This window comes from Cryptotermes secundus, unplaced genomic scaffold (genome assembly GCF_002891405.2).
Source record: "Cryptotermes secundus unplaced genomic scaffold, Csec_1.0 scaffold152, whole genome shotgun sequence".
NCBI classification, from domain to species: Eukaryota; Metazoa; Arthropoda; class Insecta; order Blattodea; family Kalotermitidae; genus Cryptotermes; species Cryptotermes secundus.
The window spans coordinates 495,533-521,857 of record NW_019720705.1 but is presented as its reverse complement, the minus strand read 5'-3'; the positions used below and the strand labels follow the sequence as shown (position 1 = coordinate 521,857).

The 26,325-nt window shown below is 39.8% G+C and overlaps 1 protein-coding gene across 1 annotated transcript in view; it reads right to left on the bottom strand.

Moving 5' to 3' along the window:
- Positions 1-26,325, bottom strand: part of LOC111871143 (cytochrome P450 4c3) — a gene marked incomplete in the record, with an annotated part of 94,210 nt that overhangs the window by 17,450 nt on the left and 50,435 nt on the right. The window contains 7 exon segments of the mRNA XM_033754192.1: positions 2,693-2,762; positions 4,740-4,925; positions 8,896-8,986; positions 9,925-10,031; positions 15,891-16,101; positions 16,565-16,672; positions 25,962-26,116. Coding sequence (XP_033610083.1) covers positions 2,693-2,762; positions 4,740-4,925; positions 8,896-8,986; positions 9,925-10,031; positions 15,891-16,101; positions 16,565-16,672; positions 25,962-26,116 — 928 coding nt within the window.

Genomic DNA, 26,325 nt, shown 5'->3' with positions numbered 1-26,325 from the left:
AAAACTTCTCTAAGCTCCTTGAATTCATTATTCACGATCATATTTCGCATTACATTAAACTTCATCCCAACCAGCATGGCTTCACCAAATCCAAATCCACAGCCACTAATCTGGTATCCTTCCTAGATATTATGACCCTTGTTGTCTGCAGTCAGCATCAGGCTGATGCTATCTACTTTGATTTTTCTAGTGCCTTTGACCTCGTGCCCATACTTTGCTCGTGCATAAGTTCAGCTCCCTTGGATTTTCTGATGGATAACTTAACTGGCTTGGCAGTTACCTAGCTAACAGGGGATCTCGGGTCCGTGTGTCTAATTATCTCTCCCGGCCTCTTAGAGTTACTTCCGGGATGCCGCAAGGCTCTGTCCTGGGGCCCCTTCTTTTTAATGTATTCATTAATGACCTCTGTAACTCGATAAGACATTCCCATTTTCTAATCTTTGCTGATGATCTCAAAATTTTTCGCATCATAGACACTCCGCAGGATTGCCTCTTACTTCCAAATGACATTCATCATATCAGTGACTGGTGCTGTGCCAACTCCATGAGTATTAATATAAACGAAACGCGTGTCATGTCGTACTCAAGGAAGACTAATGTCCTGCTCTATGGGTATCAGCTTTGTCGTACTCCTATTACACGCACCAGTTGCGTTAAGGACCTAGGTGTTTTCTTTGACTCTAAATTATATTTTCACAATCATGTTGATTTTTTATATTCCGAATGTATAAAGCTGCTAGGTCTTATACGCTCAATAACTTTTAGATTTTCTTCTCTTGACTGTTTATATGTGCTGTATCTTACACTAGTCAGGTCCAAGTTGGAATATGCCTCGGTAGCTTGGAATTCTATCACGTCTACTGACTCCGCAAAACTTGAGCGCATCCAGAAAAAGTTTGCATCTGTCTGTTTCTACCGCTACTTCCCACATAGCTCCTATAGTTATACATCTGCCTTAGAGAGACTAAGATTGCACCCTCTAAGTCTGCGTAGACATCTTCTTGATGCACTCTTCTTCATTCAGGTTTATCGTGGCCTTAAATCCTGCTCCTCCCTTCTGGATAATGCTAGTCTTCGTATTCCTACTTGCCATGTTCGAGACTTCTCTACTTTTAGCGTTCGTCCCTCAAAAAGACACTGTCCCTCCTCTCGGTGCGCCCTTGCTACCAACGTGGTGGGTAAAGATCTCGACATATTTGCACACGGAGCGGTTTCTCTGAATCATATTTTACAAGCATGTACCAAACATTTTACGGTGTTACTGGATTAGTGTTCTCATTAACTACAAACTCGGCTAAATTTAATTTTCTTATGTAATTGGTATTAATTTATTATACTTGTTATTAATTTTATGCTATCACTCCCAGTTGTCTTATCTTATTATCTAGTTGCTAATAGTATTAGCAACATTCATAATAATTCATAATTCATAAACGTATGTATATATTTAAGCCTTCTTTAGATTTATGCTCACTGATTTATTTCTATCATATTTGTATTGTGTTTAATTATTTTTCTGTATCTTTATATACTCGTGCTAACTTTGTAATTGCCGGTCACGGTAGCCGAGCGGTCTAAGGCATCTTTGATCGCTCGGAAGCCGGGATCGTGGATTCGAATCCCACTCAGGGCATGGATGTTAGTTTGTGTGTGTGCGTTTTTTTTGTGTCTACGTACAGGTAGAAGCCTTGCGACGAGCTGATCGCCAGTCCAAGGAGTCCTACCTAATGTGAAAGATCTAGAAAAACCGAAGTGAATGGAGAAGTTCATGGAGGTAGGCCTAGGCCCACTGGGGCTGTAGTGCCAAGGAAAAAAAAGAATTTGTAATTGGCCACTGTGCTGTTAAGTTATTGCACGTAAATAAACATGAATTGAATTGAACTATAATCTCCACTAATAGTAACATTTAGCATGTCAGGAAAAGTGCGCGCAAAGTAACAGCCATGGCTCTTTCGCTCCGTTTTGTTACGCTGCAAGACCCAAAGGAGACACGACAGAAAGTGTACTTTATTTCTGTCTACATTTTTTTTTCAAATAACTTTTCTCTGAGATAAGCATTTAGAGATTTACACACAAATTAAATTCGAGATACACTCAGAAATTGGCGTATGTCTATAAGTCTATAAATTGTCCGTTATTTTTGACCGCTTTTAACCAAAATTGGAATAAGTTGATACAGTTTTGTTAAACTCATAGCATAAAATTGCGTAAAAATCCGTTCACTGTTTCTCAAGTTATTTCATAAGAAAAAAACGAAGGGACAGACAGAGAGATTTTAATATACAGGGATCAGTTCCGTTGTCACACATAGTACGTATACTAAATGTAAAGAAGCTATAGGAAAAAACGAATCGTTTAAGCTACTGCCAACCTGACGGGTGAAGACGGTAGACGAATCACTTGGGACAAGTTGTGTGGGTTTGTAGCATGTATATTCAGATGTGTGCCAGAGAAAATTGAACAACAAACTCTATAACTTCATAGATTTTAGAGTCCTGGTTGAGAAACGACAAGTCGCTCAGCTTCTCAAGAATTTCCAAATTTTTTTATGGGATGCAAAGCTTCATAAATGTCTTAAAAATCTTCCATTGGTCCGTATCCAGAGTCGTATTAATCACACAATTCTATTTCTCTAACATATATTTTATTATTTTGTGACCAGCCCTTTTTAGAAGCTGTTTTTTATATTTACCTTCTAACTGCTTTGATGTATTCCGCTTCACCATCATTTTGGGCGTGGATCTGTATACCCATTGCTGTCTCTGGTAACAGAATATACATCAGTATCATTAATGTACAAAACTACTGTTCTGGAAATTACCCGTTTCGTTGGTTGCTTCAATATGAATTTAATTTATATGTCTTTATTTCTAGCTATATTTTACTTGCCTGAATTTAATTATTAATTATTCTGTATAATTCGTTTTGAACCATATATTGAATTTGTTATTTGGGTTAAATAGCTAGACATTTTTACGGGAAGAAATAATCCTAAGATTTTGTAACTCAGAGGTTTGAAATTTGTATCTCTTTCAGATATGAGGTACGAGGGAGTACGTGTTCCTACTCAGTTTGTCCCTTTTTATGGAGATATTTCGAGGTCAAGAGAGTGCGACATAGCTGAATACTGACCTGCCTAACAAACGCGAATTAAGATCCAGATTGAAGAATTATGTCTTTCTGGATGTTGCACTGTACATATTTTGTGTAAACCGATGTTTCGGAGGAACGTATTGCCTCCATCTTCATGGTAGAAAAATCCGCGAGCGAGGAACTAGCGTGAGCAGGTGGCTAGAGAGGGAGGTTATATCTATACGGTGCCACATCCCAGAAGACGGCATTCTCCATAGTCACCGCCATGATAACCTCAAATATTACCAGATCCAGATTACTTCCGCCTCAGAAAACGAATCCGGAACCCAATGAGAACTGCCCTGTCACAGTTCTGTCTGGAAGTCGCGTCGTTACGGTTGAAGTCTCTTACAGGCATGTCAATGTGTCCGATTTACGAGTAAATCTTGAGAAGGGCCGCGCTATAGCTCAAGCGGTTGGTCGCTGGCTTCCCACCGCAGCGGCCAGAATTCGATCCCGGGTCTGGTCAAGTGGGATTTGTGGTGTAAAAGTGGCGCTGGGGCAGGTTTTCTCCGAGTACTTCGGTTTCACCTGCCAATCTTCATTCCACCAATTGCTCCACAAACACCCTTACCTATCATCTGGGGCTGGTACATTAGGCCAGAAGTGGCCGCAGTACAAGGGACTTAGTCCCACTCCACTAGCAATAGAAAATTCTTGAGAATCTGTTGGTAATCCTGTGGGTTTGACAGCCTGGCTTTTAAGATAATTCAGTACCATCACTGGCTAGGGATATGTAGCGGTAACATTCTGGACTTGAATTCGCGGGATTCTCTGCTCGAACCTTGGAGAGGACACTAACTCCCCTGACTGAGGCGTTTTTGTAGAGTTCTTCTGTCCCTCCTGATACATTTCTTTTTAGTGCCTCGGTTAGCAGACAACCAGTTACTTCCAGACACTTTCCAATTCAGCCGCTCTTCAAACATCCCACCATTAAACGCTATATAGCCTACAAAGTCTAGATGCTGACAGCTTCGTAGAATGCACAATATACCGAAACTTTTAAAGAGATGGTAATAGAAAAGTGAAAAGGCCTCTTTCTAATATTAAAAATTAAGAATACTTTTGTATGGAAAAAAACGTCTGAACTGAATATATATATTTATGCATACACATAGGTAAATTCTACACAATATATACGAGTTACAATTTTTATGTTTTTGGATATTATACATCGTCCTGTCTATTTTATAAAAAATAAAATCCTGTTTATTTTTCAAAACACAACGTTTCGCGGATTGGAGTCTGTCCCCGCCCTCAGGTAAGACCTACTCAGTTGGGTCCAATAGATAGAGCTAGTTCCTATCTCCAGGAACAGACCCATCTGAGTAGGTTTTACCTGAGGACGGGAACAGACTCTAGTCCCCGAAACGTTGTTTTGAAAAATAAACAGGACTTTATTTTTTTAGAAAATAGACAGGACGATGGATAATGTCCAAAATATAATACTTGTAGCAATGTATCATAGTCACAAACTTTTAGATCTTATTAACTCAGATCCATAGAGCCATCAAGTTTAGCCATTTAAAATAATTACTCCTTCACTCCTTATATTTTGAGTCTGGACGAAGATCTGTACAGATACAATCTTCACAGCAGATATTTACCACATATAATGTCCAGGGTACACATTGTGACGTAGGAAGTGATGTCCACATAGGGCTCTCCGACCTGTGCTTCAAGTTTCTTGACCAGAATCTGGCTGTTGTAATTGAAAACTTTTACGTATTCTTCAAGTATCTTGAAGTGAAAAGCCGGTGTAAGGAACTTGCGATGTTCATGCCACTTGTTGCCTGGGAAATAAATGAGTATTGAAAGAAGTTAGAAAAATACGTGGCCCTAATTGATCGTTCAAGAAAGAGACGATGCGTCCATTGCAATTCACTCACTCATGGGATGGAACGGATTGGATTGATCTGGCTCAGGATAGGAACCAGTGGAGGGCTCTTGTGAACACGGTAACGAATATTCGGGTTCCATAAATTTCAGGGAAGTTCTTGAGTAGCTCACACAATTGGCGGCTTCTCAGGAAGGGCTCAGCTCCATGGGTCCACTACAATTAGCCAAGAAAATATTAACTTCATTTTAATTCTGAGGTAAAAGATACCTGACCCAAGACAATAAGGACTTACATGAATATGCAAATAAATATCAAGAAGGGCAAATTAATGGATTTTAAAAATGAAAGAAACTGTTAGGGGAATATGAAGCTAGTTCAGCTTTGTGCTTCCTTTCTGTTCATTGCCTGCATTAAATATCTTCGTTACTGAATATTGAGGCATTACATTTCTCCGAAACGTCCGTGATCTCGTATCAGACCCAATTTTATCACAACCTAATATACAGTGCTGTTCATAATAACATGAAGTCCAACTATTGCACCAGTCGACTGACTGCATAGAGACGAGTGCTTGAGAACGTAATATTCGGTTTTCCAGTTAAGAAATTCCCTGCCCTTTATTGAATCCGAAGGTTCATGCATCACAAGAACTAGCCACTGGTCACGGTCCGGAGCCAAATGAATCCAGTCATAAGGCGCTACCCTATTCATTTAAGATCTATTAAAATAGAACCCTCTTCTCTATGAATATGACTTCTGAATTAGTACTTTCCATTCTGGTTTCTTGACCAAATCTCTATCTACCTGTCTCATACTTCCCACAAATAATACACGTTCTACATTTTTCGTCCTCTTTCTTCTTATCATCCAAATAATCCAATACTTGCTGAAGACATGCAACGTTCTCTAGTTCTTGATAATCCCTCACGTTTAGCTCCAACTATTTTCCTTAGCACCCACCTTGTTCCCAGACGTTCCTAATTGACGTTCCTGCTCTAACGCGAGAAACCAAATTGATAATTTCTTAGAGCTAGGGATATTTAAAGAGCTAATCTCTGTTTCATAGACAATTTCTGCTTCGGAGCTCTTTTGTTCTCTGAAGAACTTGTCGGTTTCCCAGAAAATAAAACAAATATCCTTCTATATAACGCGCGCTTGTGTGCGTGTGTAATTAATTTTTTTTAATTCGCTTAGTGGGGGATGGAATCCAACTGGGTCCACTCGGCACAGCGGCCACTGATTGGTCTATGTAGCCTACCCCGGGTGATTATGATGATGGAGAATTTGTTGGAATGAGGACTGGCAGCGAAAACCGAAGTATTCGGAGAAAACCCGCTCAGCACCACGTTGTCCACCACAAATCCCACTTAACCAGACACGGGATCGAACCAGGGCCGCCAAGTTGTGAAGCCAGCGACTAACCGCTTGAGCTATGGCACGGCGGTGTATATATATATATTGTAATTGAAAAATTTCTCATTGTGATCACACAATTTCATGTTACTATACAAAGCTATGTTAATCGTCAAAATGTAAATTATATAGCAGGCCAGGAACAAGCGAGCAGTTCTTCATTTCAGTGTATACTGTTCTGTATCAGAATTATTTACATGTGCATGTGTGAAGTTTAGCGTGACACACGGTGAATGTTGGTCGGGAGAGGGAGCTTCAGTTATGTTCCAGGTATCTCTCAGTAACATGACAGGAACATGGGATAAATCAGAGTAAGTTAATATTGTAGTACGAAACACATTTCTCTCTTTCGGTTAGGCTTATAGCCTGTTTCTTGGAGAAGAGTCAGATCAGCGCATTTTGCGGCTTTCTAGACCTCCTATTCCTTTTGGTATATTATTTCTTAAAACTCTTATGAGTACATTTTGTCTTCTGTCATTCTTGATATGTAACTATCCCATTCCTTCCACCGTTTTAAAAACCATTTTCCTATTGGCTGCATTTCGCATTGCTGTCCAATATCCTGGTTAGTAACTCGATCTAATCCTGTTTATCTCACTGCCTTTCTTCAAGTGTTCAACCCCGTGGTTTCTAATAGTTGTTTTGTTTTAGAAGTATTTTTGTGTCACGAGAGAATATGTAACGATTTATCTTATAACTCATTTGTAAATTCTTAATTTACTTTCTAATCTTAGATATTTGTCCCACCAAATGTACAACATATTGTATAATAAATGACGACTCTTCCCGTTGAAATCCAGCGGGTGTTACATTGCTCTGTTTACGTTAATCTGCAATTAGAGTAAAATGAGATGGAGCATGAAATTAAATGAATTTGTTGGTTTGAACTGATGCTTATTGTGAGCAGCCTTCTTAACAGGTTATAACTTCTGTAATTTATTTGTGTCCTCTTTCTGAAACGTCATTTTACTGGGAGGTTATGAACTTATGTCTGCTTTATTCAAGTGACTGTGATGTCTTCTGTAGGTAGTGACCTCGCAACGGGCCGATCCCCCGTCCAAGCAGTCTTACCAACTGTCCATAATAGTCATATTTTTCAAACTATGAAATAGACCAGAGGACCTAATTCGTCAACGGAAGAAGACGAACTTTATTCATGAGCGGAAGCAGACTTAGGTTAAGTAAGACTGTGTAGAGCACGATCTTCTGAGTTGTAAATCCGTGCAGTTCAATATAAATATACCGAAATTTCAGAGGAACTAATGCCGTCATCTTCACAGTCGAATAATAAACAAAGAAAGAAATCAAAAGCTCTACATTCCTTCTTGACTTACTATTCATCTCGAGGCCGCGCCATAGCTCAAGCGGTTAGTCGCTGGCTTCCAACCGCCGCGGCCCGGGTTCGAACCCGGGTCTGGTCAAGTGGGATTTGTGGTGGAAAAAAGTGGCGCTGTGGCAGGTTCTCTCCGAGTACTTCGGTTTCCCCTGCCAATCTTTATTCCTCCAATTGCTCCACAATCACCCTCACCTATCATCTGGGGCTGGTACAATAGGCCAGAAGTGGCCGCAGTACAAGGGACTTAGTCCCGCCCCACTACCAACAAAAAAAATAATAATACCGTATTTACGCATGTATAGGCCGCACATTTTTTGCCAAAAATTCAAGAGGAAAACTGGGGTGCGGCTTATATTCGAAATATTCGAAATCACACTTCGTTTAAAAAAAAATATATTCGTAATTAATAATAAAAATTTCTACTCCTGAAATAATATTCCCAGAAAATTATTTTTTCTATAATTTCTGTCTGAAAATTGTGCTGATGCCTATACACGCACGCGGCCTATACATGCGTAAATACGGTACTCTTCCACTCTTAAAATGGAGGAGACAAATTTCTCCGAAATTTCTGAGATATGTTCTTCATAATCCACCTTGATCCAATCAAGGTCCAATAAGTGTTAAATTGAATCCCCAGTAGCGTGACCCTCGTTCAGAGGTACTTCCCCGCCCTTATTCAGTTAGAAGCCATTGCTATATGGTTCCTTGTTCACATTTTCTTAATGCATACACCGAATGTACGTGGACACAGCCGTTTGGTAAAGTCCGCGCGCACCTAAAGTGGCAAGCCACGGTCCTTAACATATGGCTCCTCAGAAAAATTGGCTTATGTTTGCACGTGAAGAAAACATTTGCGGTGTTACACATGCGAAATATGCAAGAATCTCGGGAGAACGAGTGTATCGTTGGTGTACGAGAGTCCAGGTGACACATTATGTACCTTTTACATAAACATAGAATTAACTAGTAAGTTATAATTCCTTCTCAAACATACAAGCAGATTTTTAGCGAGGTTAAAAATAGTATTGATGTATTGATGTAAAGGTCTCTCTCTGATGATGCTCTCTGAAGACCGTAACATGTAAAGGCATAAATAATTCAAATAAGAAAGATCTTCACCAGTCACACTGGACGGAAATATTTAACTTTTCATGATGGTATACTGACTTACCGGCACTAGTAAGCAAGCCATTTCCCAGCCACGCTCTTAGCAGATTATAGTCCAGGCTCTTCGTAATGTGGCTCGGGCTACTCAGGATAACCTAAGAACCCGGATTTTAATATACATTTATTTATCAGTAGGTTCTCAGTTTGGCCATTGTTTAAAAGTTTCTGTCACTGAATGTATGAACTTCTTATGGCTGATAATATAAGGGAGGGGTGGTAATCCCAATTTTGGCAAAGTTAATTTTGTTAGACTAAGGTGACCGCCTCTGTGGTCTAGTAGTCAGAGTTCCTGGCTACAGATTCAGAGGTCTCGGGTTCGATTCCCAGCACTACAAGATTTTCTGATAAGTAGTGCATCTGGAACGGGGTCCACTCAGCCTCGCGACGATAATTGATTAGCTACTTGAATGGAAAAGTGGCGGCTCCGGTCTAGAAAACCGAAATTAACGGCCGTGGAGATTCTTTGCGCTGACGACGGTGAGGTTGTCAGCCATGTAAACAAGACAATAATGACACTGGGATCACGTGCTTTAGAATTCCAAGGGGAAGTGGTGCAGGAAGAGTAGTTTGTGTAAATGTTGCAGCTTCAGTAATCATGATGAAATGGCCCTTGAATTAATTTTCTTTCTATGTTTCAAATACTTCAAACACAGTCTATTATGCAGACGGAAGGAATTTTTATGCTAGGATTTGGTATGTCGAGGCATGAAGGAATTCCAAAAGCGGCATTCAGTTTGTTGAACTTCAAAGCTTGCGGGTAGACCATGGTCAGTTCTCAGGCCGGAGGACATCGATTTGATAAAGAACGCACTTCAGCTCTGCGACATTTTTGTTAGCATTATAAATTTCAAACACGACATTTCAACGAAGTTTGCTATGAGTGGGATTACAAAATACGGTTTCTCCTTCATCACTTCCCCCGCCAGGTCAGCACATTCTGAAGTTTCCGATAACAGTGGAGGAACCTGGCCATACAATAAAGGAGCACGTTATGATTTATATACTCATATAAATGACGTGTTCTACGACTTACCTCAATATCTTCCGGATCTGTGATGAACACTTCAGGAAATCCCAGCACCCATAGGCGAAATGTCGGGGCATATTCTTTGTACAGGCGGAGAAACTGTTTCGATAATCCTGGAAATTTAACATGGGTCTGTACAGAGTCCAGGTAGGGACAAAAAACATATGTTGCCTTTTTTAACATACGAAAATTCCACAAATATTTCTATACACTTGGATAATTTGTTTGTTGCCATTGGCAGCGTTGAAATGAGTAACAAAATAGCGGATTTTACGAGGAATCAAGGGGAGTTTTTTTTTTTTATCAAACCCGCTGGCTCTTCTGCTGTTTCTTGTGTTGCTGTTGGCGGACAGTATCTTGGAGAGATTTCTGCTCGTGATGTAACACCGAAATCCACCATCTAAGAAGTAAGTAAATCTACCCATGTAAGAGGCCGTGAAGGTCCATAGGGTTGCGAGATGTTGAGGCTCCCACATTACCTAGACAGGCAGCCTTACGCGCCGGCCGCGCTTTAATCCCCACGAAAATTATTTAATTAATTCCTGGTACTCATTTCAGTTAGAGGCTGAGTCAACCCTAGGTTCATAGTGCGACTGGAAGGATTATATCAACTGAAAAAAAAATCCAATGACCTCATCGGGGCTTGAACCAGCGATCTTCCGGCTTATAGCATAACCCCTCAACCAACTAATCAACCATCTACCATATTTTAAACAGTCTGGGGAAACGGAAAATATGCATGATATACTTGTGAAAGGCCGTAAACGTAACGAAAATATCTGTGTAAAAGAAGTTGTCGGTGCAAGCAAGGGAGGCAATTAAAATAACGCAAAGGAAAGAAAATGTCATGGGACTACCAGAACAGCAGATTGGGTTCTCAACAAACACTGCATGGAAAATTTGTCTCTGCAACTTGTTATTTCTGTACAAAATGCAACTGATAATCATTTTTGAAAGGCGGAATAGTGATAAATTAAATCGTAACAGTTGCTGCTAATCGAACTTCAATTCATTTGATTTTCATCCTCCAAATAATCTTCCCAGTATCCTCTCAAAATCTGACCATCAACCTTTGAACCACTCTCTATAATCTGAGTTACTGTAATTGTCGTTAAATAAACTATAAATAAATAAATAGATAAAACCGATATGAATTGCGATCATCACAAGAAATAAAAAAGAACAGCCTCTTGAGTCGTGCTATAATGAGCATGAATGAAGAGAGACTTTCACGTTTTGCAATCTGGTCGATAGTAATCGAAACAGGAGCAAGTCACAAAAGGAAAATTGATCAGTTTCAATAAATTCTCACACACCTGCATGCAGCTGAAGAGGAAGAAGCAGCCGGTCAAGGGTCAGTGACTACAGTTCTGCGCTGCTTGTTTCATTGTTGCTTGTGTAAATTATACCAAGAAGTGACATTTTCAGCATAAAATTATATTATATCACGAGGATCTACTACGCCATATTATTATTACTCTTATTACGAATATAATTTTTACTATCGGACGGACGCAGTAGCATAGTTGGTTGAGGTAGTAGGCTACAAGCCGGAAGTTCGCGGGTTCGAATCCCGATGAAGTGGATTTATTTTCAATTGACCTAATCCTTCCAGCCGCATTATGGTTCTGGGGTTGACTCAGCTTCAAACAGAAATGAGTACCAGGAATCTTCTTTGAGTGTATAAGGCGGCCGGTGGTTAAGGCTGACAGTGTGACGGCCAGCTGTTAGACGAATGTCTAGAGAAAATGTGGGAGCCTCGACGTCTCACAAGCCTATGGGCCACCACGGCCTGTTATAGGAACAGCTTTACCTTTTTCTTTTAGTATTAGTTCCGTTCCTCACCCCCATATAACTCCATGATTGTCACAGACTGAATTTTTATAATAGCCGAAATGATAGAAGCTACTTTGTTCATTTTATTTGTTTGTGTTTGTCTGTCTGTTTCTCCTCTTCTCGTGTTTACTCACAACTGGCCTTCCTGTTGTTGAGTAAGCATGTAAATAAAGAAATAATTAAATATACCCAAACTGACGTTGAATTTGCTGATGATCTTAAAGAGTGCTTAAACCTTACACCACCTAGCGACTCTATGCGTCTGCAATGGAATGTTTGATTTGTTCGTGACTGACCTTCAACTAATATCAGGAAGTTTAATTTTAGTAGACTTAAATCTCAATAGAGACCGAGCATTTTAAATTAGCAGCATAATCTTCTAAATCTTCTTATATCGCGAAGCGATTTTATTAAGGATCTGGCTGAGAATGTTGATCGTAAACTTCGTTTTCATGTTTATCTTCAATTTATTCGCATGCAATAAAATCGCGAGGGGTAATTCGCGCTGTCACATTTTCGTTTTCCACCACAGACAGCTCACTACTTCTGTATTATCTCGGTCGGTTCTAAGCTTGAGTATGCTTCAGTTGTATGGACTTTTTTTTTTACAATTTTAGGTTCCAATAAAATTGAGCACATAAAAATATTCATTATCATTATGATACTTTATTAAAAACTAATTTACAGAAACAGCGTACCAGTTGTCGTCATTCCGTTTTTAACAAATATTTTAATGGAGCTAAATGCTGACTCCCCTTTCTTGTAACAGTCGGTATTGTCACGTGTACGGTGGTACGCGTGCCAAGAATGACGGGTTCCAGCTCGGATCATTGGATTTATTAACACCTTGGTTACAACCTCTCTTAATTACACTCAAATACAGGCAATACAGCGCTCTCACTGATTTACACGCTTTACATCTCACCGCTGCATACGCACTGGGATTCCCAGACTTCACTAGCCTTCTCACGGCAACGGATCTCAACACAGAAACTATAACAGTCTCACAGGATCACACACTCCAAATATTACAAACAAATTAAGTCTTCAGATCACACGTCAAGTCTTCACATGTCGACCTCCTGTACTCTCCTGTACTCCCAGTTTCAATTCGATCCTACAGCTTACGACTGAATTCTGTCACTGTCACTTGAAAAGTAAAACCTGTTGAAAGTCAAAGTCAAAGTCATATTGCGAGTGACGGTCAGTCACTCAGTAATTCTTGGATTCGAGCCCCATCTGGGGCTCATGAGCAGATATTTATTGCTGTCTGACAGTTACGGCCTTTTTTTTTTGCGGGGAGCCCTCTCCGACGAGAGGACGGATGTCATTTGTACATGCTGCTGGCCCTTTCCAGCGCAGCCTTTCTTAGGTCCAATTCCCTTGGGACTCGCGACCATATTTCACTGTCTCAGATTTGAGACTTCCATTTTCGTCACCTCCTACGACTCGCAGGGTCACTGTAGAGGTAATCGACCCAGCCTCCACAAGGGCTACTTTATGGAGCCTCCGCACCGACCACGCAGAAAACACAGCATCTATTGTTGAAACGTGTTTACCGAACGATTGCATAGCAACTGTTACGATACGGACCTCATAGAAAGTCAGTCACGTGATAGCTACCTCGCCAGTCCATTGGAGCGCTGACTGTTGCCTAGCAACTAGCTATTAACATTCGACATACTGTTGAATACGCTTACGCGAGCTGTTTATCGGGCCGTTGCCTGGCTATATATGTTGCATTATTTTTCCCCTGCTCGAAACACGCGTAATTTCTGTACGTTCAGTTGCCACTACAGTCACTGCCTTTGAGGTGTATATGCGCTTCTGCTCCTAATGCAGTTTATAAATCAAGAAATATTTTACATATATTTAAATAATTTAACATAATTTAACTTTTTTATTTGTTTCTCTTGCATTTTTTCATGTGTTTGTTTATGTTATTGTCGTTTTTCATTCATGTTTATTCCTTAATTTGTCCCTGGCTGTTAAGCTAAGCACGGAAATAAATAAATAATTTAATTAAATTATTGCCTTTTGTCAATAAGGTGTATCATATTCAAATGCAATATTTGTTTCCTATATTCTTCCGTTTGTTTCACAACAATTTCTCATCTGTGTAGAGTGGTATACCAAATGCACAAGTATTTCTTCTTGTTATCCTACGAACACTATTAGAGCCTTAAGCCAAAGTACAGTCAAAGTTACAAGCACGATGCATAGGTATTAAGCCAGAAATAACTACCTTATTGGCATAAGAGGGACATGAGGTAGCGTAGTTGGTTGAGGCACTATGCTATAAGCTGGAAGGTCGCGGGTTCGAGTCCCGATTAGGTGGAATTTTTCAATTGGCCTAATCCTTCCAGCTGCACTATTGCCCTGAGGTCGACTCAGCCTCTAACAGAAATGAGTACCAGGAATCTTCGTGGGGATAAAGGGCGGCCGGCGCGTGAGACTGACAGTCTGTGACATCTGACAGACATCTGTGAGTCGATTGTCTAGAGAAAATGTGAGAGCCTTGACATCTCACAACCCTATGGGCCTCCACGGTCAGCTACAGCGATAACTTTATCTTCTCGCATTTTATTAGCATAAGCGTCTTTAACCTCTTTATATCTTTTGTAATGACTTCTTGATCTAGCAGCTTTTATCGAGGGCCGAAGATGTAGATCCGATTGAGATGACGACAGTGAGCAATGATTTGAAAATGATATGGAAAGTTGTATCCATGGCCTATAATAAGATAATATTTTGGATTTTTCTAGTAAGACTGTGAAATAAATTGAACAGATTTTATTCAGAACAGAGAGCACACGGCAGGAAATCTACATTATGGAAAATAAGTGTAATACACTGAACGGCAACATTCTATAGTTCACGTCTCGATAAAACTGAACGGCAACATTCTATAGTTCACGTCTCGATAAAACTGAACCGCAATATTCGATAGTTCACGTCTCGATAAAACTGAACCGCAACATTCGATACTTGATGTCTCGATAAAAATGAACCGCAACATTTGATGGCCATGTCTCGTTATGGCGCAGCAGTGCTTGTTTGTGAGGATCGTTGTCCACATGCAGTTAATTTTCGACAATTCCAGTAATGACAGTCTGTATTGTCGAATGACTGGATGGTAGGGAATTGGCAATTCATCCGGAAGAACATATTCGTGACACTGCTTACAAAGACTGAGGGAAACAACGAAATACTTCAGTCAGGAAAGACTGGATACCGGCCGAGATTCGAGTGGAATATCTCCCGAATATAAGTCATAAGCGTTAGGATAATGTCGTTTTTCCAAAAACACATCTGTATATATATATATATATAAGATGGCTTATAGCTATCTACGAGGGAGAGTCAGTAAATAGGTCACAAATGGAAGTAAAACAACTCTAATGAAAGTAATAGGTTTTGTATGTCTATCACTAGGTAGCAGCACAGTTCGGCTTCATGAGAGTTTAAGTGAGAGCTGGTTTTAGTAGTTAAAATGACGACAGTGCTTGGGGAGTATATTACCGAAGAACTGATTTTGTTGTGCGTTTTCTGTGGGCAAAAGGACTCAATGCAAAAGATATTTATGAAGAATATTACACCTGTAAAATATTTGTCGGATAAAGCGGCTGAAAACTGGGTAGAGAAATTGTCATATTGGTGGCAAATATTTCGCTGTTGAAGAGGTTGAAACGGAGGTGCGGAAGTGACTGAGATATATATGCTGCACGTTTCGACGAACTGGTAAAAAGATGGGACAAATGTATCAATGTTGGCGGAGGATATGTCGAGAAATAAAAGTTTCTTCAGTATTGATTATCACATGTTTTACGTCTTTATCCAATTGTGACCTATTTACCGACTCTCTCTCTTACATTTATCCATACTTCCCACACCACAGAATTTTTCACGAACTTAAAAAGTAACTGGTCTGTGTTCGAAACTGTTTTATTTGAATTATAAAGCTGTAACTTGATTCAGTGTTTAAGCTAGAAAATAATGAATGACATAAAGACAAGGAAGAGGATGACAGAAATAAAAAAGCGGGAATAGCAAACATAAGAAAAATTACTCATCGCTAATTTTCAATTGGATTTCCCACCAGAACTGATATGTTAGCGAATAAATAAGACACTTACCTCCTTCAGGCTGTTTCAGCAGAAAGATATTTCCAAAAAAGGGAACTTGTTTTGGGCCAGGAATCATGTCTATTTTCGTGCAATCAGCCCTTCTGAATAGCCAGCTCCAGTTATAGAGAAACACGACATGAAACATTGCCACTACAAGGAAAACCACAGTTCCCACCGCAGTTAGCACCCAATCCAGCATCTTATTTCGTAGGATGTCGGCCTGAAACATTAAGCTACGTGTAGAATCACATGTACACTTGCTCATAAGAACACTTTGGAAAGACATATGTTCAATTTAAAATATAGCGTATTCTTTGGATAAAGCTTTTGTTTTTTTTTTTTTTTCAAGTTTCCTCATATGGTCGAAACGTTGTGTTCTTTTGTGTTATTTATAATACCGGAGTAAGGACTAAATCAGAAAACCCTGTATTCACGAATGACAATAAGAATATGTTGTTCCACTGATTAGACCGATATTTGATTTAATATAGAAATTACTTTTAAATTAATAAATAAATTGAACAGATATGAGAATGACAATATTCTGTTTGCGTACATTGTAAATGTATCCTATAAAACTACACGCAACATAACGCTACAATACATTTCAGTTCTCCTAAATGTACAGCAGAAAAATCTATCATGAAATAACGATGTTCTCTTAAGTAATGCAAATTGCATACCCTAAGAAGGTCTTCGAGAATTGTAAGCCGTGTCGGTATTGTTCCCTGCGCTCCCAGCGTCACACTAAACTTGATCTCAACCCAGCTGCTCTGTTCAATACATGTGACCTTGTAATAAGTGTGGTTAGTCAATTTACTCACAGAATTACAGTCAAGAACGCATAAGCAGGCTTATTAGGAAGCAAATATTGTTATAAAAGAAGTCGGGGAAAAAGTCGAAAGTAGTAAAGTCCATAAGCAGGAATGACCGCTTACTTGAAATGATATTTGAAAACTGAATTATTTTTTTGAAAAGCACATCTGACGCAGTATTTCAAGTTCAAAGCAAATAATCGCATATATTTAGTGTTCAAGATAGGCGCTCACACTTTGGAATTTTTCCTTCGTTTCGTCGAAAAGCGACCCACAAGTCATTATCAGTGCAATATTTATACTTAGAGTAACTTTTGTAGGATTTAGAATTACACTGACCTCGGCATCTTGTTTTCTCTGCTTAACAATAAACAAAGTAAATAATTAAACTACCCTTGTAACATATTTCCAGTATTCCTACTGAATAGTCCTTGAGAAACCAGTTTCAACATACTCCCAAAGGTCTGCTTTTGTTATTAGAGGGGCTGTTTTTATCCACAATTTCCCTTTCTCGTGTTTACTTAATGTCTTTTGTGCTTTCTGAGATTATACGCCGATAAACGGTAGAATAATGGGATGATGAGCAAGGGATATGAAAGGATTCAGTCATGATACAATTTAAGCTGATCTCCTAGCATTGAATTTTATTGACTGAGAAAAATGACGAGACAGCACAGTCGAAGTAGCGTCTCTTTGTGCCGAGATTTTAACCCTGGACCTCCAGCGTACAGAGTAAGAGCGTTAACAGGTAAGGTCCTGCAGAACCCTTTCATACCCACTGAAATATTTCTCGGACACTGAAACAACGTAAAAAATAATTCCCTTTCACAGATATTTGTGCGGAAGTTCTGTTCTCGGCCCTGAAATAGATATCTTCCCCGGTCATCCTATCATTCCACTATATACAGAATGATTCAAAGTATCAAACCCAAACTTTAGAAGGTTGTTTGAGAGATTTTTGGAACATAGATCGTAAATAAATTTTTGTCTTCTATACATTTTCCGAGATTTTATGTTTTGCCGCTTTTTAAGAACATGTAATAAATTTCCATTCATGTATACGTTACTTACTTACTTACTTACTTACTCATGGAGCTGAGCCCTTCTTGAAGAGCCGCCAATTCTGCAGCTACTCAAAAATTTCCCAGCATTTTATGGAACCCGAAGGTTCATTACCGTGTTCAAAAGAGCCCTCCACTGGTCCCTATCCTGAGCCAGATCCATTTTAATATTGTCATGATCATTTTACAGACGATAGGACTCTTTGGACGAGTGATCAGCTCGTCGCAAGCCCTCTACCTGAACACAGGACAACACATACACATACCAAACATCCGTGCCCGTTGTGGGATTCCAAACCACAATCCCAGCTTAAGAGCGAGCGAAGACAGTACATGCCCTAGACCGCTCGGCTACCGCGACCGGCACACAACAACTTAACAACATAAATAAAAGGGACAAAATTGTCACTATTAATATACTTAGGTCATGCCATATTCCTACATACGGTGCTTACTTACATACTCATTGAGCTGAGCCCTTCTGGAGGAGCCGCCAATTCTGCTGCTACTCAAGAAAATCCCAGCATTTTATGGAACACGAAGGTTCATTACCGTGTTCACAAGAGCCATCCACTGGTCCCTATCCTGAGCCAGATCAATCCAATCCATACCAACCCATCCTCCTACATACAGTATGCGCCAAAGATACAGTACTGAAATGAAAAGACGTCCTGTTGATACCACTGTCTATTCATGTGAAGGCCCCTTGCACGACAGAACCTTCTCACATCCTGAAGAAATGGGCCGATCACCATGTCCCTGTAGCTTCTTGGGTGACGGTAAGAGCATTGTCTTCCTCATCCTCAGTGAAATAGGGGCCTAATATACCGTGTGCTGAGACGGCACACCATACCGTATACCGTATACTATGAAGCGCTTTCTGGACGATAACATCTGGCCGCTCAAAGCCAAGGAAGCGAGTTGTCTGGCGACCACTTCTGTATGAGCAGAAATAATACTCAACTATGAATAGTTTTTCCTCCTTCGAGAGATCCATTTCCAACAACAACTGCACAACACGACTTCCTTTTCAATACTGGGAACACGTGCGGCTGGAGCTATGCCCCATCGACAAAAGCACATGCGCGTTCGAGGTGCGCGAGTTTCAGTACTGAATCTTATGGAGCATACTGTACTTCAGTGCTTATAGATCATGTCAGATGGATTCAAAATAAAGAGATAAGAAGTGACTGAATTTTTAAGTTAACTTTAAAATAAATTATAAGAATGAATCTATTTTTCACATTAAGCTGTGTGATGTAATTTAATATTAAGAACGTTAATAATCGTTTAATCTGGAGATGATAGTACATGTGGTTGCGTACGCATAACATTAGGATATATATACTATAACACACAATTATGCAATATACTTCTTCTAGTGAGCTCGTAAAATTATATCTACAAGTGTAATGATCAATACTTTTCATTCTTTTCTTCTGCTTCTTTCAGGATCGAGGCCAACTAACATGACGCTGTTGCTGTCTGGGAAATCCTGGTAGTATTTGTAAGTTTACTTCTTCCTACACGCAATTCAGTACACTCAAACCAATATTAGCGTCTATATAAATGCAAATGATTTGAGGAGAGAGCATGTCGCGATGAGCTGTTAGCACCACCGGGCAACACATTATCACGCCTTTGCTATCTTCAGCTGGGAACTTCGTCTCCCTCACGGGCATTTACAGGGTAAGGGAACCTAGTTCAAAGTGGTCCCAGTAATCACTGGCCGGTCGCCCCGCCTGTCCGGTATCGGTTCATTCTGCTCAGAGACTTGACCTCAGCAACTGACGTTTCTGTAATAGTGGTTAAATTCGACACTTTCGTTCCCAACTTACGAGTTACGTACAAAAATGAATTACATGATACACAGTGCTCTGAGACAACTGAAATTTATTCGCCTAGAACGCCCCTGTAGTCAAGTGGTTAGAGCTTCTGGCTAGAGATCCAGAGGTCCCAAGTTCGATTTCCGGCGCTACAAGATTTTATGAGAAGTAGTGGGTCTGGAACGGAGTTCACTCAGCCTTGTGAGCATAATTGAGGAGTTAATTGATTGGAAATGTAGCAGTTCCGGTCTAGAAAACCGAAATTAAAGGCTGTGGGGATCTTTGAGCTGACCACGCGACACGCTCTATTCGCTAAAGGTGGCACTAACTTCGCCGACAAGCGGCGGTCGTTCAGTCGGTATAGTTCGCTTGCGGACTAAAACCACGGAGGTTTTGTTGCTTGTTGACCTGAACTTTTGTCTCGAACAGAAAACGCACAAAACAATATTTACGATGGTCCATCACTGTACATCCCAATATAGTTTAAAACAACAAACGGCTTCAAAATATATTCCTCTGAGTCCTATATTAATTGCTCTCATGCTGTGATTATTTGCCCTAATTTAGAATAAAGACGTATAACCAAATCTAACCTTACTTTGTCTGACCTCGTCTAACATAATCTAAGCTAGTACATAAGAGGATGTTTTATATCGTATCTTTGTAGTTCATAAATTGCTAATATTTTTCTCCCTCGAATTGTAAATCTGCAAAGTGACCCTTAACTTCAAAGTATATTTGTTGACATTTGTATCATTGCGTTCATCATTATTTAACGCCCTATACATATCCGACCCGTCATGTGTTCTTCATATAGGCTATAGATTTTTCCCTTGCTCATTGATTTAATTTCTCTTGCGCCCACAGTCACTAGAATCGCCTTGTTCTCATATATATTTCACCTGCATTCTTTCTCAAAGGAGCAGCAAATTTCAGATCCATATATCATAAATATATTTTTTTGGTTATAAAAGGATTTATTTCTCGCAATTATACAAATTAAGAATGTCGAAGCGTGTGCACATTTCCTGTCGCTCAGAGAAGCGAGTCTTTTTGGAACAGCTCTCATAACCCCCCCCCCCGCCGTTGTGTCTATGTATGTTACTATATTTCATTCTTTCATTTAGGCCTGACTAAATTGGATACTCTCGCCGTTTCCCGGCTCCATCATCTTATTGGTTTGACTCTTTGTCATGGATGTTTCAACGTCCTCCTGCAACCCTACCTCCTCTAGCTGCACATGCGCATGTCACATTGTAATAACATTTGTTTCTGCTCTCTGTACTCTTAATAGCGATCAAAGAAATCTCGTTATGTGCAGTTGATATTTCGCATTTTATTAGATGATATGTTTTTCTTAATCGAGTTTCGTGTTCACCGCTTCTATTTTCTTATATTTCATCTCCAGTGAGTTTAATATTTTCATATATAGCCTTCATCAAGTTTAATGTTTTCACATTTCAAACATGTACTGCGCTGTCCAGCACTAGCTTTTGATATAGACATTAAAAAATAAAATATATTTGAGGTTCTCAAGACGATGGGTACGGAAACTACTGCTTTCTGTGTGTGAGGATGTCAAGATCGACGTTTCGTTTGGATGTATTGCTCCTATCTCCAGAACCGAAGAGTGGTACCAGCAAAGAGAGTACTTGAAAATGGAAGCAGTACATGACCTGAAAAGTCGGCTTTATTCTATCAGATGACGTATTTCAGAGAATATTACTCTTCAAAATAAAACGCATCCCTGTTGCTGTCTTCCATGCTCTAACAGATCATAGTTCTAAACCTACCCACCTATCCCGAGTGCACGGTGTCATAACCACGACACCATTGCCGTGATAAAAGTAAATCTTACGCGATAAACAAGGACTTCAAAACATAATTCTTAAAGCTCACTTTCCTATCGCATTGTTATCTATTCCTACAGCTCTCACAGTATTGTGGTGTGTGCATTGCAACGGCTACGAAAGAGGCGAATAAACAATGGCCGTTCCTAGGCAACGGCTCAGTAAACACGTTCCCGCGACAATGAATAGACAAGCAACAATATAAGAACGGTGTTTTCTATGTGGTCCGTGTCGAGAAGTTCTAACCAGGACAGCTGGAGTTTAACTTTGACAATCAGTTAAGTTATGCAAGGGAAAATGATAAAGAGATTGCGCTATATTTCAGTTAACAGTTCAGTTTTGGGGTATTCTTCAGACAGTAACGACGTGAGCAAAGAAGCTGAAGGATCTCCATTGTTGAGAGCTGTTACCAAGCAACGACTAGTGAAGACACTGCAGGCTGGAGAAAACTTAATGTGTAGTGATTTGTAAAGTGTGGAAATCAGCGATAGTGTTATAGTTATTTATAATTACGATCTGTAATCGGCTAACATATTCACCAAACCATACCCCGCCTACAGGCCCACATAAATCGTGATAGTATTGCTACTGTTATTGGTGTTTCGTGTTATTTTATATTATTTTTTTTAGTAGAACTTCTTACTCATATACCCGTCCTGTATACCTTAAAATTGTAGCATGTATCATCTAGAATTCTCACTCTTGCTTTGTTCGTAAACCCTGACTTACAAATAATATTTCACACGTGTTACATGCCTATCGACATTTTGACATTTTAGAAAATACTGAACATCATATCTCGAGCTCTAGTGGTTTGTTAGTTATTGCCATCAAATCTTTCAGCAAAAAAAAAAAAAAATATTTTCATGTCTCTATTTTATTTCACAGCTTGCTAATGAATTACTTAAAAGAAAGCTGGATAATTTTCAATGTATAATGCCGTATAAAAGATTCAGGACTCTGAATTAAGCGCCACTTGCTAATATCCCTCTCACCACAGGAGTTCGCTCCCCACAAGCTAAAAGTTAAAAAAGACATGATTGTGGGGTGGCTTCAAGAGAACAAATTCCGTATAAAGTTCCATGAAAATCAGTGAACTAGTTACGAAATTGAAATGAGGTGACCCAAACACACAGAATCCATGGCGATATCATAACACTACTTCCTCACGGAAAGAAAGTAGGTGAAAATGTGAATATTTGATTGGACTTTTAAAATACTTATTTATCTGGATAACGTATGGAAGTTAGTAAGTCCTACATTCAAAAATAAAAATAAGTCAAAACCGTAAAACCCTGAATATACTGAAGGATTTCATTTGAAAAACCCATGTAATACAAATTATGTAACCTTTACAATTTTAATTATTTGCTCTACGGGACAATTTCCTGTGCTGCTCAGTGTCTATAGCGTTACTACTGAATTGGAATAGCAAACCAAGTAAGCAAGTGCAATGTACTCAAAAGTGAACGTCATGAATCGTCTTGTGTTACCCCGGAGGGGAAAAAATATTGTCCTTAAATTTGTGATGACGTAAGTTTCCACTACCTCTAATTCGTCTGACGTAAGCTCAACATTTGTCAGTGTTTACAATTTTAACAAAATATCTCATACAGATTTGTACATACGGTCTTCATAGTACCACAGTTAATAAGTTCGTGGACTTGCCGCAAAGCGTCGTTGCAGTGCACTACAGCGGATAGGTTGGGACACGATATGATGCCCTGTCGTTTCGTCTCTCGTCACAGCAAGAGGCAGTTGTGTGCAAACAGTGTAAGCAGAACTACGGCCTCTATTATGAACTGCAGTTAAATTCAAGAGGCGGAAATTGAAAATGTGGCAGTTTGAACAAAGTGCAAACATCAAGTTCTGCCAAAAACTATGCAAATCCCGTAGCGAAACATTTGGCATAGGAAGAATTGGCTGTTGCTACACGACAACGCCCCTGCACATCGCTCTGTTCTTGTCCAAGAGGAACTGACCAGGCAACAGGTCACCGTTTTGCCATACCCTCCGTACTCACCTGATCTCGCACCGTGCGATTTCTTTCTGTTTCACCGCTTGAAAGCAAAGCTACGTGGTCGTAGATTCCAGTCATCCCAGGAGGTCGTCAATGTCACAAGAGATGCCGTACGGGAAGTTCCTGCCAATATGTTTCAGCAATGTTTTCGGCCGCTATATCAACGTTGGCAGACTTGCATAGCAGCCAACGGCAACTATTTTGAGGGCCGATGTGGATCTGTGTAAGTGTATGTGAATACCTTGTAATATGATGCGATAAAACCACATTCCACGAACTTAATGACTGTACCATGCATTAAATTTTAAATGCCCGGCTGAAATTTTAATTACCTATGGCTCTCAGAGAACAGTTTTCATGCGATCCATGTATTGTTACTTTACGTTGAACAGACTGTTAATTACTTGCTTACTAACGAACTCTTGGCTTTGAGAAACTCATCTCTTGCAACAGATGCCCATTCTCCTAAATAATTTGCCTTTTGACTTCCAGCTTCAGGATATCAGTCCCTTCGTCGCTGAATTTGGGGGTTGTCACAGCGGTGGTTATGAGGACCTCCATCGTCTGGGATATCATGTATTCCGGTGTAAGTCAGATGACTTTTCGGAGGAGAATTTCGCTCTATCTTAAGAGCTGAATAGGTCCAGCTTTCTCCTTTTAACATCTGATACCACATCAAGGAGTTTATATAATTTTCGCAATTTTTTGTTAGTTAGTCCAAAGACTTTGTTCCGTTTCTGGGCAATAAAATTTTTCTCAAAATTTCCCTTATCAATTAAAGCTTAAAAAAGGTAAACCTGTTCCTGTGCTTATACTTAAGCACTACGCCATGTAGTGTAAGGGGAAGTGGATGTATAGATCCATATTTTCTTAACCTCAGCACTAGCTGGAGATGAGTGGTCAGCTTCACACCCCTGCCGCTTTACCCGGGTGAAAGATCCCCGGTGCCCATTTGATAGGAGGTTGGGTAGACCCCAGAGCCGGTCTGGACGATTTGGAGAAGAGAAAATTATTGACTCTACCGGGACTAGAACTCCGACCCCTCAGTCGTCCAGCCCATAGCCAGTCGCTATAGCGACTACGCTACCCCGGCTCCTTTTTTCGGTCTCAATTATATAACATAAGTTTATCCTTATCATGCTTCAACAAAATATTACTTTCACAAACATGTTACATGTCCTATATTGTATCATCAAACACTGCAAAACACTAGGTAAATGAACATACACACACTCCGTGGCCTGTAGTCTGCAAGCGAACTGTACCGTCCGAGCGACCGCCGCTTGTCGGCGAAGTTAGTGCCAACTTTAACGGATAGATGGCGTCACGTGGTCACGGCCGTTATCTCGGTTTTCTAAACAGGAGCCGCTATTTCCTTGAAATAGGTCCTCAATTATCCTCACGAGGATGAGTGGACCCCGTTCCAGACCCACTATTTCTCAAGAAAATGTGGTAGAGCCGGAAATCACACCCGGACCTCTGGATCTGTAGCCAGGAACTCTGACCACTAGACCACAGAGGCGGTCAGGTAACTGAAGCGCGTCACAATATAAATTCTTCCTATAATGCAAAGCAGGATAGAGTGAGATGAATATTATTCAAATTCTTCCTGCACTCAGCATGATGTAAATTGGAGATAAGTCAGGTCTGACGGGGGTGCAGTGACACATTCGGCCCCTGTATTTCTGAACCCCAACTTCTGTTTCAGTCCTTTCACATCAAATCTGCATTGAACTGTCTTGCTAAGTATCATTCTCACGATTGCATAACGAACTGTGAGGAACAATTTAACAATCTGTGAAATAATACAATAATTAGACTCATGTGATAACACATCTAAAGACTTTGCTATATTTTTAATGCTCTTAGGAAGATCAATATCTTTTAATTGAAAATATATATAATTTTTATAATTTTCGGTTAACCAACTAATTTCGTAGAGTTCTTCTTGAGAAACTAACAGTCCATGATTAGTGAAGACATTTCCCTTTCCGTGGATTACAAATGTTCGTTATCATTGTCGTAAAGTCCGATTTGGTCACCTTTCCTGGGTCACACGAATCTAGTCTACACCCGTCCTACCATCAACACATTTCGTTAAAATCCATCTTAAAGTTAAGCTCCCACCGCCATCTGAGTTTTGGATATTTTCCATCAGGTTTTTGAGATCAGATTTTTTTAGGCATACTTCATCTCGCCAATGAGTGCTAGATGCCCAACCAATCTTTTCATCTTTCATTTTATAAACCAAATTTTATTTATTTAAAAGTATAAATACTTTAAGTTCCTCTTTATGTAATATTTTTCAGCACCCTTCACTTCCTCCATCTTTCTTCCAAATATATTGCTCGTGTTGTTTTATTCTTACCATAAGTTGTAGCTCAGAGACAGATGCACTAGTTGGGCCCTCATTTTCCTTTATTCTGCTTAAAACCTCATCTTCCATCTCTTAAAAAAGTGTTTTCTAATGTTAGTCCTACATGAACTGAAAATAAAATTCGGGCTCTATCTTGGCGTTATCTTAATTCTTAGGCCATGTTTCGGTCTGAGAATTAGTTCGAACATCACATCTATATTTTCTCTGTTGTCCAGGGATTCCAGTTTAAATTTCCTCAGAACGGACGATAATACAGTTTTCTCTTCCAGTACAGCAAACCGTTGCCCTGTCGATAAAGAAATGAATCTCTCTATAGCAGCTGTACCAACACTCATAATGCATAACTAGAAGACTATTATGTAAGATTTGAGGCTTTCACGGCGGTGACTATGAAGAAAGCAGTCTTCTGGGATTTGGCACCGTGTATATGTGGTGTTAACCGACGTTTCGGAGGAACGTATCGCCTCCATCTTCAGGGTAGAAGAAAAAATAATA